We start from the raw sequence: 13941 nt of genomic DNA, 5'->3' as shown, positions 1-13941 counted from the left end.
GTCTTGGTGCCAGATACCACAGCAAACCCTTAGGGTGAAAAAAAACTGTGGGAGCAGTGAGGGGCTCAATTGCTCTATGTGCAACATCAGCTTCAAGTTCAGTTGGTCTTGTTATCCTATTGCAATAAGAGATTTAGCTACCTGTGTGGGCTGGTAGTACGAAAATCTTCTAATGAGCTCCTGAGCAGGGCTGCCATCGGAGGGGTGAGGTGTGTGTCCGTTGGCCAGAGGTGAAGGGGAGGGGCTAGAGAAGGGGCAGGAAGGGGAGGAGGGTGAGGAAGGAGGGGAGGTGGTCTGGGTCTCCAGGCTGTGGAAGGGGTTGCTCCCCGGAGCAAGCATCACTCGTACCCTGGCCAGGAACCAGCGCCGGAACTCATCCTGGTCAACAGCAGCAAGGAGAACCAGCAGTAAGTAAATACACCAACACAACATCACACACACCGGAAAATAAAGCTGATCGAACAGCAATAGGACTGAAAACACACAATTTCCTTTGCATTCATGCATCTGTGATTGTGTAATAATCAGTTGGTCTCAATGAATCCACTCCTCTGAAACTTGATTTCAGCCGTCCTTTTACCAGGCTGTGAGCCTATGAGCCTCAAGAATCAACTAATTAGGTGCAACTTAAGTAGCTGGAGGAAAAATTAGCATCTTAAATACCCGATTTTCCAAAATATTACGAGAATCAAATGACAGCAATATTATCGTTATTCTGCTGTGATGTTTTAGGTTGCAACCTTTGAGCAGTGGGTGTGTCAATACCATCAAAAGGCAACCCACACATGTGAGGTAACAGGCTTTATCTAACATGACTCAGTGATTATCTCCAATTTTATCTTCAGTTGATTGAGTCAAATTATATTCGAGTTGTTATTGCCACTTTAGTTTAAGTAAAAGATAGTTGTTGTTTTTTTTAAAGTACTCCTGGCTCAGTGTGTCTGTTTTTATTTTTACAGTAAACCTTTCCTGTATTCTTAATCCCCAGCTGATTGCAGAAGAAACCCCTTCATCCTGATACCGGTACTGCTTCAGGTTTCTTCCTGTTAAACACCAGCTGTTCTTCTCCACTGTCACCACATGCTTGCTCAGTAGGAGGAGCATCAACTAGATGCATTAGACTAGCCTTCATTGAAGAGGTGACATTTTACTTAAAAAAATAAAATAAAAAAAATCACCCAAGTAAGATCATCTAATGATCCATTAGATCATCAACTGAATATGACTGAATTGTATTATAAATTAGGACTGGATTACACTGGATACATTGCAATTGCAAAGAATTACTGAAATTACTTGATGAATTGGCACTTTATAAATAAACTGAATAAAACTGATTTGATTCAGGATTCCTGGATCTCTCAGCACATGCCACAAAGCACATATGAGACTGTGGCAAACAGTGTCATAGTCACTGGACAGATAGATGAAAAATGAAATATGCAAACGGGCAGATTAATCAGCACGAACTCGCTTCCTACCGTGGAGCGCAGCAACACCACTTCGGCATCACGGGCTGTGGTACGGGTGCAGGTGGATTTGACGCACCATTCTGGCAACCAGTAGAGCAGCAGGAGAAGGAAGCCTCCGGTACAAAGTACACCGAAGCCTACAAGGGCCAGTCGCCAACGGCAGAGTCGGTAGCCTTGCAGCTCCTATGTAAAGACAGGGGAAAGTTTGTAATGCGGAGAGAGAAAATTCTGGTATAGACAGTAACTATGTTTCCATCAAGGTTTGTTTATGTGCATTCTGAAGTATCACATTAGAAATGCTTGATGGAAACAGCTAAATTTTAAATGATTACAAAAAAAAGGTGAGGTGATTTTTGGCTCTTTTTGAAAAAGAATGAATGTGCTAAATAAAATAATGTGCTGGAATAAGTTCATACAAGTTGTTCATATAAGTTGGTTCTGTAAAAACTTTCCCATCCACTGGTAGATATGTACCTCGGTGTTTAGGACTGTCCTTTTTTGTCAGCTGTGCAGTTCATCTATTTTGAAACCTTTACTTCCTGTTTATTGCAGCCATGTGTTTGTCAGTGGCACCAACATCTGACGAAATTACACTCTGCATAACCTGGTTGATTTGCTCCCAACAAGAAGATGGAAACACACCTAACTCACATTTTCTTCTTTTTTCTTAGCAACATTTTAAAAGTTCACTGAAAATTTGCATGACAACTGGATGGAAATATAGCTAGTGATGTTAAATCAGATAGGCGTACCATCTCCTCCTCTTCCCCCTTGTTGAGGATCTTCATCTCACCCCTCTCCATGTTGCAGAACAGTTTGTCGAGCCCCTTCCTTAGTCACTAGAAGCAGCCAGAAAGATCAGTTATCAGTATAAAGCGACATTTCAGCTCCACTTGTTTGCTACTGTAAAACTAATGATGACTGAAAAGAGGATGGACAGATGGCTCTTAAGAAAGTCCTTCAGGCACTGATTTTATGATTTAAATAAAAAACACACATTATGCATGTTCATCAAAATTTAGCCATTAAAAACTTAAACATTAATCAGCCAGATTATGAATAATAAATACCCCTAAACCATTGGAGGAAACAGAGAAACAAACGGTGGACTTTGATGAATTACAAATTATGATATACAAAAATAAAATTTCGCTTTCATCTGCTTGTTTTCATAATCCTTTGAAATGATTCAAAGGATTATATTCAAACAATGGTATCAACTATTTAAAAAAAAAAAAAACAAATTAAATATCGACAATTAAAAAAACTCAGAGTCTTGAAAATGCTAGTAAGATAACAAATAATCGGGTGATGCTTCCTGTACCTCTGTGCTGTTCAAGAGCTGCACTGTGTTATATGAAACCTAGAATTAAAGAGTCCAACTCCCAGCAACCAACACTGGAGGAAGTTTATCCATAACCTCCAAGCATGCCACAGCAGAAAAGCAGGAAATAACAAATAAGATTCAAATCAGCTTCTTGCTTCTTTGTTCACACACAACATTTTCTGTGGCTCAAGATTGAAATAATAAAAAACTACTTGTCTGATTTTGGAGCTTTGGCAGACATCCACCTGATTTAACATTTCCAGGGAGATTTAGTCTAGACGGAGTCAAACTTAAGAATTAAACTGTTCTTTGCTCTTTTCTGCTGACATGTGGGACATTTTTAGACAATCAAAAGTGAAACCAAACATGACTTGGAAATCACAATAAAAAAGGAATTTAAAGAGTCCTACATTTTTGACATCACAGAAATATACATACTATTCACCACTTAGTGAAAAATGATTAAATACAAAGTATTCAATTTGCTATTCAGTTCACTGTCAGATGATTTTTTTTTTTTTTGCAGTGATATATTTCACAAAAGATTAAAGAAATCTTTCAATGATTAAGGCAAAGTAATTAAAAGAAATATAATACTTAAAGCAGTCCAAGGCAGCTAATCCATTAGTTCTTCCATTTCTGGAGTCACAGTTTAAGTGCAACTTTTTGATTATATTTGTGCTTCAAGTCATATACAAATAATAAAAAAAAACTTATTTTGAGTGTTGAACTCAAATAAAAATAAATAAATAAATAAATAAATAAATAAATAAATAAATAAATAAATAAATAAATAAATAACAAATAAGAGTGAAGCTACAAGATAATAAGCGTTAAATTAAATGAAAGGAAAACACAGAAAATCCTGGCACCGTCACCCATGTTAAGGCAGCAAAGGTTCTCCATATCATATCTGGACATGTTTGCTACAGGGTGACCACTCACTGTCATCCACTGCCCCTTTAAAACACCCAGAAATCCTGTGATTGCACTCAAACACAGATCTTATCAGGCAGCTACACCCAGGAGAGCCTTTTCAGTGGCATACTCTGGGATATTTTACTTAGGACCAAGCCCTTCCTTGTATTTTCCAATGGCAGCCCTCCCCCTGGCCGGTGCTATGCGGTGGGTGCAACACAGGCCCAACATTCCTTCCCAAACTACTGCAATGAGTGGAAATACCAACAACAGTGCATCACTGATTAAGTCATTTGCAAAGTTTCTATCCAGGATTAGTGACTCAGAAAAAACTTCAAAACTGAATTTCAAAGTATCAAGGAATCATGGGCTGGCTGGTGGTATAAATGGAAATGATGGTCATGAACTCACTTTACATGCTATATAATATTCAGATTGTTAAATGGAGTTTAATTGAAGCAAATCCTCACTTGACAAAGTTGACAGGAAAAGATACTAAAAGTTTGAGTTGGAAGCACAAACAAGAAAGAGAAATATGTTTCGCTACTGTTACTGTAGTCTCAGATACAGGTGGTAAATATAGAAAGTATTAATCTGTAAGTGTCCCATCTGTTTCGATTCCCTAGCATCATCCCTTCCTAGCTGCTAAGCCGTCTATAAACTGAGGCGGCTTGGATCACAGAGGGATGTGTGATCCCTCTGTGCCTGATGGCTCACTCCTGGGACAGACCATCCCTGGAAATAACTTCATTAATAGTAAGTTACATATTAACTCAAGCTAAAGCTCATAGGTTTCTTCACATTGTTAGCGGAACGGTTCCTAGAAACCCTGAGCCCAGATATAGACATAAATTAGTAAGAATTAGTCACATCCTGAATTAGTTAATTTGCTCTAATAAAGCAAACAGTAAAAAACATGGCAAGTGCAGAGTGCAAAAAAAAAAGCATGTTTGACATAAAAGCCCTTTTCAGACACACCGACGTCCATAACAATCACTCTGGTCTTTCACACAATTGTGTTTTACTTCAATAAAGACAAATTTTGAATAGAGTCACAGTGGACAAAAATTACTTTACAAGTTCAATGTTTATTAGAGAGTAATGTATTATATGACAAGTTAACTCATCACTGCTCATCTTCACTTTTAATGTTACGTTAGTAAATAAAGTTTCTCATTGGATTGTTTGCATTTCTCAAAGATTACCCAGCATGTTTTTTTTCCCCCGTGACTGATGGTGATTAAGCTGAGTGCACAGCAGCCCTTTGCTATATCAGTATTGCAATATTTATTTTGCTCAACTTCCTATTTTGATTCTATAAACTCAGTAAATGCATAAATATCTGTACCACAGAGAAGATGCATTTATACTACACACATTCTGTTTTGACCACATTGGACATTTTTTTCAGTTCAGTTATTCTAGACTTATAAACCAACTGTTGTACAAAGCAAACAATTAAGTTATCATTTTAACCAACTCGATACTCGGACTAAGACTCGCTCCTACCTTGAGAACAAGGGACACAATGCCCCAGGCGGTCCACCTCCCCACAGGTAGCTTGCTCTCTCACAACACCAACCTGGAACCCTGAGAGGGGAGCCACACAAGAGAAGATTTTATTAAAGTTTCTTAACATTTAGAATTACATGTTCCATAAGCTTGAGTTTGACATGAGATTTCCCTTAAACAGTAACAGACCAATCAGTGATTTACTGAGCAGTCACAAAACCTTTTTTGAACTAACAAGGCAATGTCAAAGCAGATACCAAGGTGTCATGAATACATCTGAACAAGTGTTTTTGTATCATTTGAAATTCAACCAGAGTTCAGTTAACTTTATTTTTATCTTGACTGGTTAATGATTCTAAAATTAACAGGTTTTGAAAGCCCAGAGGATTTCCTGCATGTCAAATTGGTTTAATCTATTGAACATTTATAAAACATCAACATAAATGGATGACAGTTTGAACAACTCTCCATCAAAAGTTAGTGTTTATATCAAACTTTACCGATTGATATAAACGGTAACGTTTGTTGACACCGCGTGTCAGAACCGACACCGCGTCTGACTCTGATCTAAAGTAAAAAATTTCATATCCACACTTTTTACACTAGAGGCAAAACACATTTATTTCAGGCCCTATGCAGCATTTCTAGTATGTGAAAATTTAAGATTCATGCAAAAACAAATAAAATTGTATAACTTTTCTATTCATACAAAAATAAATAAGCGACAACCATTTATAAATATCGTAACGTGGCTAAATATAAATTAATAAATTATTTTAATTTTATATGGTGCATAATGTTATGTCTTTGGTAATGTATTCTTTTAGAATAACTGAGAATAAAACAGCTGTCAATGGTAGATAATTAGTCAGGCTATCTGCTGACCTCAGTCAGCTGCTTAGCAGACAGCTGGTTAGCAGGTTGTCAAATGTAGCTTGAAACAGTGTTGCTTTAATAAGAGAGGAGAGTCTGAAAACTTACTAGTTTTCAGACAACTGTATTTTTGTTTTAATTTTCTTTCTTATAACTGGAAGAAAGGTGGAGCAGAATCAGTTGGCAGCAACAAGTTGAGGAGCTGCTGCTGTGCACCATTATATGCTGCAACAGTCATAGAAAACCCGTGTTATAAAAGCAATAGAAAACTTGTTCAAAGCACACCTGGATGATAAATTATATTTTTAATTTGGTGATTGATAATTTAGAATAATCCCAATGACGACACTGTACAGATTATTTTGTAGAATAAATCCCAACATACTGATGTATTACATAAACTAAGGTAGAAGTTTAGCTGCACATTCTGAACCCAGTACTCACCAATCAGGAGAACCCATTGATCGTGACCAAATGTGATTTAAAACACGGCAATAGCACAAACACAGCGTTACTTATAATGGTTCATTTTCTTTTTACTGTTTATTTGGCTTCCCTGTTGGAAATACAGCAAGAACAAGCCTGTAAGCAGCAGAGTTCAGTATGGCTGCATTCCAATCAAAAACATTGGAATGCATGAAATTAGAGAAACAAATTGTTAACAGCTTGTGTTGTGAATGTAGGAAGAACTATAACTTTAGGCAATCAATGCTGGTTTTACAATGGCATTAAAGAAATATGGAGAAAATTTCACAGCTATCGTTTTTTTTCTTCCCAAAACAAGATGACCAAAGTGTGCAGAAATCCTCTTTAAAATCCTCTTAGACTTGGTAACTTTTATTTGTTTTCGTACAATCATTACTTAATATTAAACAGAGGTCGTATTTCCAGTGATTATTTCCCTAAAGGGTAAAATGAAATTATCCACAATGTAGTTGCCAAGACGATGAACGCTGCCCTAAGACCTTAATCATGGGATAGTAATAACGTGACAAAGGAAACTGTCAGGTGATTTTTAGTCCAAATAAGCCTTACAGTCGCAGTCTCACTACAACGCCACTGACGTATTACTGCAATTTTATCGTCCTGCAGAGAAAGTCGTCCTTAAATAAGCTTTATGTTCTGCGGCCAAGGCCAGCAGAAGAAATCACGGCTTTTACTGGAAACTGGAGGCGCCTGTTTGAGGATATTGGAGTCAGTGTAACCTGTCTGTTATTTATAGAGTTCTGCAGGCCAGCCTAAGGCTACATTGTTGTCTCTTGTTTGATTAGTCTACTACTGTATTAATAAGCAATGCTGGCCTGATGGAAATTTAGAAATAGACAGCTGTTTATAATTTGTCAAACAAGATTCTTATCGCTTTTCCTGAAAAGGGGAAAAACACCCACTAAATGCAATTAGTGAAACCATTTGCTGAATAAAAAGAACATTTTTGAGTTTGCCGTTTTTCTAAACCTTTACAAAAGATGAGATTAAATCAATAAAAACAATTAATTAGGAACAACTGTGATGTCATCACCCTGATCTTTAAATCAACAAATGCTCCCCCCCAAAAAAATATTGTCGGCAATATGGTCATTAAAGACCAGATAGATTCTCCTTTCCTCTTTAACTCAGACAAAAAAGGAAAAAGTAAACAATGAGCCATGACCTAATGACAGAGGTCTATAATTCATGGAAGCGTTTGGAGGAAAGTGTTTGGTTGCCATCATACTCTGCACTCAATGTGCTTTCTTTATCACTTCCCGTCTTGCTCATAGACTATTACAGTCAAGCTTTGTTTACCCCCATGAACCAGTGAGGTTGTGATTTGCAACTCTGTTGCCTCTGGACTTCCTTAAAAGTTTCTGATCATCTGCCTTTTCACCACTGGCTACTGAGAAACTCTTGACGGTTTTAACAATAGACTGATTGACTTTTTCTCCAGCTAACAAAAAAAATAACTTTTCAAAAGTAAAAAAATATATAATAATGATGTCCCCTAGAGTTAATGCAGTGCATTTGTTTATGAAACGCAACAAAATATACTTTTGCAAACTCATAATAATGACTTTACTTTGAAGCTCAGGCAGTAAAAAGCTGGGAAAAACACACATGTCCCTTAATGAAGCAGAGCACATTTTTGTTATTCCAAAATATGGATTTTAATTAATGGTTTTCAAACATTATAGGGTTTGCATCTCAAAGTGTATCAATACTTGGAAAAAGGGAGCATGTTAACGTCTCAAAATTTGACACCTTGAGAAAAAAAAAACAGAAGGGAACAGCTTGGGAAAAAAATTTTAATCCCATTGATCAAAACCTTTAAGTCTGACCACATGCTTTTGGATTAACAGGGAAAGTGCTGGACGATCTATAAAAACCTGCTTTTCCCACTGTGCGAGAGATTAAACTTTTTTTAATTTTTTTTTTTTTTTTAAAAGGGTTTTCCTGATTAAAGCTGATCCTGAGTGAGAGATGCCAAGTCTGAAACCAAAACTTACTAAAATGTTTGGAGGTTTTAGCATTCAACATCCAGAAAATAATCATTATTATAAATTAGAGACCGTTTGAACCGTCTGAAAATGAAGTTTGTCAGATATCTGGCTTTGTTCTTCTGCCGGAGAACAGTTACTCAATGCAGAGATCTCTGAGGTGCAAACAGATTTGTGAGCTTAAAGGGATGTTTTGCAGGATGGCAAATTTGTTTGAATAATTATACAATTTTTTTTTTATCTTATCCTAAGAAAGCTGTAACTTCACTGCTTTGAACCCGACTTCTGTCCTATGTTTTTTTCCTCTACAACTGCTGGGTGGGTGCAGACAAAGAGGAGGCTTTTTCCCCTTCAGTAAGATAATGAGCTGCAGTGGGAAATATGAGTAAAGCAAAAATCTAAAAACAAATACGGACTGCAAAGATTGATCACTAGCTGGTAAAACCTGTTAACTGCTTTAAGAAATAAAATGGTTACCTCAACTTTAAAAATATGCAATAAAGTCTCGAGACTCGTATAAAGGCTCAAATGTTACACGCCTTGTTATTTTTTTTATAAACATCTTCTAGTGGAACTTTCTTGTCATTTGTAAAGAAACGCCATTTTTACTACTTTTAGGGCTTAAAATAAAGAAAACGAACTACCAACATTTTCTTTCATGTTGGTATTTGTGGAAAATTAGCTAAAATAAAGTGCATAGTTTTCAACCTAATGACAAGAAAAATAAAACAAAAAAATATTACTGGTAATTTTAGTGTCATACTGTTGTGAAAATTTAATGCAAGTATTAATTGAGAACAAAAATAGAAAACCTCCTACAGCATGCATTTATTTTCACATTTATATTTAAAAACACTATTAAACGTATGTCTTGTAGCATTTATTAGTCAAAGTTCTGAAGAGCCATTACTGAAGGTCCAAAAAGCCGTTTGCTGCTCTAGAATCACAGGTTGCAGTTGCTGATGTAGTTTATACAGTTAAATTTGTCGTTTTTCAGCCAGCTGACAGGTAGTATGCAGGGGTTGGGCAACACTGCACTATTAATTTAATACATTTTAAACTCTACGGAACAGTATAAGGGATTTTTTTTTTACTTTTTAGGGAGACCAACTTTTAAATAGCTCCGTATTACTTGATACCAGTGGCTAACCCATCCCTACAGCGATGTAAATATGGCTCCTTTAGCGCAGCAACCAGTAAGAAGCAGAAGATTCCCAAAGATGTGGCGCATCTTTTTGTACCAAAAAACTAAGAAAGGGACAATTACCACCAACAAGCAAAAATTAGCTTTATAAAAACAATTAGTGAGTGGGGATGGTATCGAGTTTGAATCCCAGTCTGCCAGCAAACTTTCAGAGTAAAAAGTCTTCAGCTTTCAAACGACAGGCTACGCGAAGCCATAAGACTCTTTTACAGCCCTGGAGTTATCTCTACTTTATACAGAGCTGCTACTTTTTGCAGTTGTTTGAGTTTTTATTGAATGTGTTTTCACTTTCACTGATCAGGCCCTCTGGGTTATCCTGTGGAGGCAAACTGTGATACCAGCTCCAGAAAGATGTGTTGTTCTATCACCCTGCTCTGGGGCTCCCACATCAAGAAACGCCAGGTTGCTGAGAGGACTTCTGTCATGTCAGGATATTTCTCATCTCTACTCTGAATCCACCTGGCAGATCTTCCATCAAAGGCTGATGTGTACGAGCTCAACTGAGAAAAAGTCTTAAAGAGTTGGCCAAAAGGCCAGAGGCATATCGATGCCACATTTGTTAAACTGAGAAAACTGTTTCCAAATGCCTCTTGTGAAAAGATGACGGCTCTCACAAGAAACTAGATCAACTGTAAAAAAAAAAAAAAAAAAAAAGGAAAAAAAAAGCCTTTTAATTTTAATCTGTCTCCATTTCAAATAAGCTAATAAAAACTACGTTGTAGCAGAAAGTGCTCAGAAAGTCCACAGGATAACACGATGTGAAACATGAGAGGTTTAAATATCCTTAGGAAGACATCTTACCTACTGCTGTGCAGGCACAACTTGAGATAAGTTATATTTATGCAATTAGAAGCAGCAGGGGTGAAATATCTGGTTTCTAAATTGTCAAAAGGCTTCAGAGACATGAAAGATATTGCAAAAAAAATAAATAAAATTAATGCATGTAGATAAGGGTAATTTCCTATAAGAGATGTAACAAAAATGCATCTCTGAATCTAACAGAACAATCAGGACGAGAAAACGACAAACCTACAAACTGGATCTATAAAGAGTTACAAAGTAAAAATGAGGAGAAATACACATTTTTAAACAGAAGTTTGTCAGACATTTTTTTATTCATTTTACTTGTATATAAATAAACATGTTTTGTAGCCATCTTCAATAAACAGTTACTTAAAATTGTATAGTTATTTTTCAGTGTTGCCTTTTGTGATATGTCAAATAATCAAATAAGTAGCCAAATGTATTACAGTTGTGCTGCAGGATATTAGAAAACAAGCAATTCTGTTAAATGTTGCAATAACACTGACTTGCGATAAACAAGCAAATGCTAATCTGTTATGGGTTCACTGCAAACATAAGACTCCAGCTACTGAGAAAAAAAAAAAAAAAAACACTATTATTTCCCATTTCAAGCCGTTTATGGCCCACACCTGTTTTGGAACTGAAACAACTTAGATAAAGTCTTTTTTTAATTACTAAAATCACCTTACTAACTGTTAATCTTCTAAATCTGTTTATGCTGCAATAAAGAAAACAACTTTTTACAAAGATAGAGGCCGAGTGCATCGTAGCAGCAAACAATCAGCCAACGCTCATTTCAGTTCAGGCAGGACCCCCAAATATGCATATTTCTACAGTGATGTTGCAGTAATAATAGATTTGTAATATTTTGATATTACATCCAAGCAGTCCTTTGTAACTGTGATGGACCATGTAGACTGACAGTGAAAGAAGCCTTTTCACAATTGTCCCATTTAATATTTAATTATTGCAATACAGGGACATACTGTCATGTTGAGACCATTTTCAAGTAATATATTGATAATAGCATAATAATTCACATTTCCCTTTCAAAGACCAATAACCTTTCATTTTATAAAGATCCCCTAACACTGGAACTGGACGACATTTTGACAACAAACAAAAACAATAAAACAGAAATGAAAAAAAAAAAAAACCCACCTTGTCGCAAGTTCCAATAGTGATTCAACATATTGTGACACTCAATATTTAAGTATAAATATTAAACCACCTTATCAGACTAGAAGAGTAAATGGTCTATAGCACCTGTGCAGAAGCAACAGGAAGAATTGTGAGAGGGGATGTTGTCAAGAATCGTTAAGATATTTGTAGCAGGGTGAGGATCAGTCAATGTACAGAATATTTCAGTATTCTGCACTAAAATGAGAGCAAATCTGTCAGAATAACTTGGTGCTGTTTATTAGAAATGTAGATGTTTCTTATTTTCAATAATCACTTCATCAATTATTAAGCGTCTCAAATAATTGTGATTACTAACTAAAATAATGGTGTTTAAAATGTTTTTCATATTCAAGCAGCCTAAGTGGACTTCAACCAAGTCTATATTGCCAAAACAATAACATGGTTACATGAACAAGGACCTTGAAAATAAACTGCCTTTAGCTAATAATTAACATAGCAGCATAACTTGGCAAATATACAAATATGACTTGGACTGACACCTTTCTATTGATCAATTTTAAACAAGCATATCAGAAAAACATAAAAACAAATATGCAACATGTCTATTTTGTGCTTCTTTTCAATTGTTTAATTGCATTTAAAAAATCCTTTTGTAGCCTGAAGCTATCAATAGTTTAAACAAATATTCTGGAATATTTCTTTGTATTTAAGGCATCATTGATGTAGGTTAAGTATGATGAACCTTTAAAACTGACAATTGATCTACTTCTTTTCAGAGTTTACATCTCAACAGTTTTGGTCAACTGCCTGTAATCCTAATCAAGTAGTTTGTTGTATAAAATTGTTTTTATTACATAAATGTTCTTGCCAATGCTTTTGATTTGTGAGATAATTATATTTCTTCGATGGAGATTCGGTTGATGTATTAAGGGCAAATATAGAGGCAGAATCCATGTCACAGCAACGGAACGATTAAACAAATGGTGACCTCTATAGCAGAACAACTGCTGTGAAATGACAAGCCTGGAAACAAGTCATCCGTTCAATAACAAACCCAAACAGATGAATGACACCTATGAAATCTCAATCAAAGTACTAGATGGTTTTAAGAAACAAATTTATCAAGGTTTTTTCTTTATTTTCTCTCTTTAAAAATATGACGCATGACAGCATGTTGGCAGTGAGTCATTACCACAGACCACTATGTTTAAAAAAAACTTTTAAACATCTGACCCACAAAGTAAGAATGGCAGAGAGTCAGGACTCAACAACTGAAACTTCAGCTAAACAAGCTAAGTGAACCAGGGCAATACGGAGATCCAATTGAACTGCAATACTGGTTTTGTTAATTTATGGACACCACTTAAATCTGCCATAACAACAGATATGATAAGTGGCTGCTATCTTTGCTTCAATCACTGGACTTGTGATTTCACAACCTGGCAGCTCCATCCCCACTACGGTAGGCTGACGTCAGCTGGATTTTTTCCCCCTCCATTCAAAAACCTGTTATCTTAAATTCCTGTCGAGCAAGATTCTCTAATCACACACGCTTTGTAGTCCCAAGGAAAACTGGCATCTTCATTTACTGCCTTTCAGAGGAATTCCTGTGTCAGATTCTGACTTTCCAAGGACATACTTTTAACATAAACCGTTAAAAAAATGTACAGATTAACATTTATCTTAAACACTTAAGCATTATGCAATATCTGCTAAACATTTCACTGAAAATAAAAACTCAATATGCAATATGTTTTGTTTTAATATAAAAATCATCATTGAGGAATCCAAAAATCTGAGTTAAAAGCACAACATTCATACATGATCCCGATGTCATTTGAAAGCCCTTTTCTTTCAACCATTTTAAAAATACAAAAGGACCTAAAGCTCTACAACGCTTCAATATCTTACAGCAGATATGTTACATTCAGAAATTCAATTAAAGTTATTCGATTAGTTATTTTTAAACCCATAATGTTCCTTCAATAAAAATAAAAAAAAATAAAAAAAAAACAATGAAGGAAAAAAAGCCTTACTGCTGATAGAGGGTTGACATGAGAATAACTTTTTTAAAACAACCTAGCAATCACTTTCCTAATGTGGTCAAAATCTAATTCAGCAAAAGGACCTAAAGCTCTACAACGCTTCAATATCTTACAGCAGATATGTTACATTCAGAAATTCAATTAAAGTTATTCGATTAGTTATTTTTAA

The 13941-nt window shown here is 35.8% G+C and overlaps 1 protein-coding gene across 3 annotated transcripts in view; it reads right to left on the bottom strand.

The window, feature by feature from the left end:
* The window catches only part of atp13a3 (ATPase 13A3), a 33127-nt gene that overhangs the window by 18078 nt on the left and 1108 nt on the right, over window positions 1-13941 (bottom strand). For all 3 annotated transcript variants that reach the window (XM_008406852.2, XM_008406853.2, XM_008406854.2), the window contains exons 2-5: window positions 5227-5307; window positions 2225-2311; window positions 1482-1655; window positions 142-378 (exon numbers count right to left, since the gene is read on the bottom strand). In XM_008406852.2, coding sequence (XP_008405074.1) covers window positions 142-378; window positions 1482-1655; window positions 2225-2275 — 462 coding nt within the window. In that variant the 5' untranslated portion in view covers window positions 2276-2311; window positions 5227-5307. The remainder of the gene's footprint in view (window positions 1-141; window positions 379-1481; window positions 1656-2224; window positions 2312-5226; window positions 5308-13941) is intronic.

This window comes from Poecilia reticulata, linkage group LG4 (assembly GCF_000633615.1).
Source record: "Poecilia reticulata strain Guanapo linkage group LG4, Guppy_female_1.0+MT, whole genome shotgun sequence".
Taxonomy (NCBI): Eukaryota; Metazoa; Chordata; class Actinopteri; order Cyprinodontiformes; family Poeciliidae; genus Poecilia; species Poecilia reticulata.
This window is presented reverse-complemented; position numbering and strand designations above follow the sequence as displayed.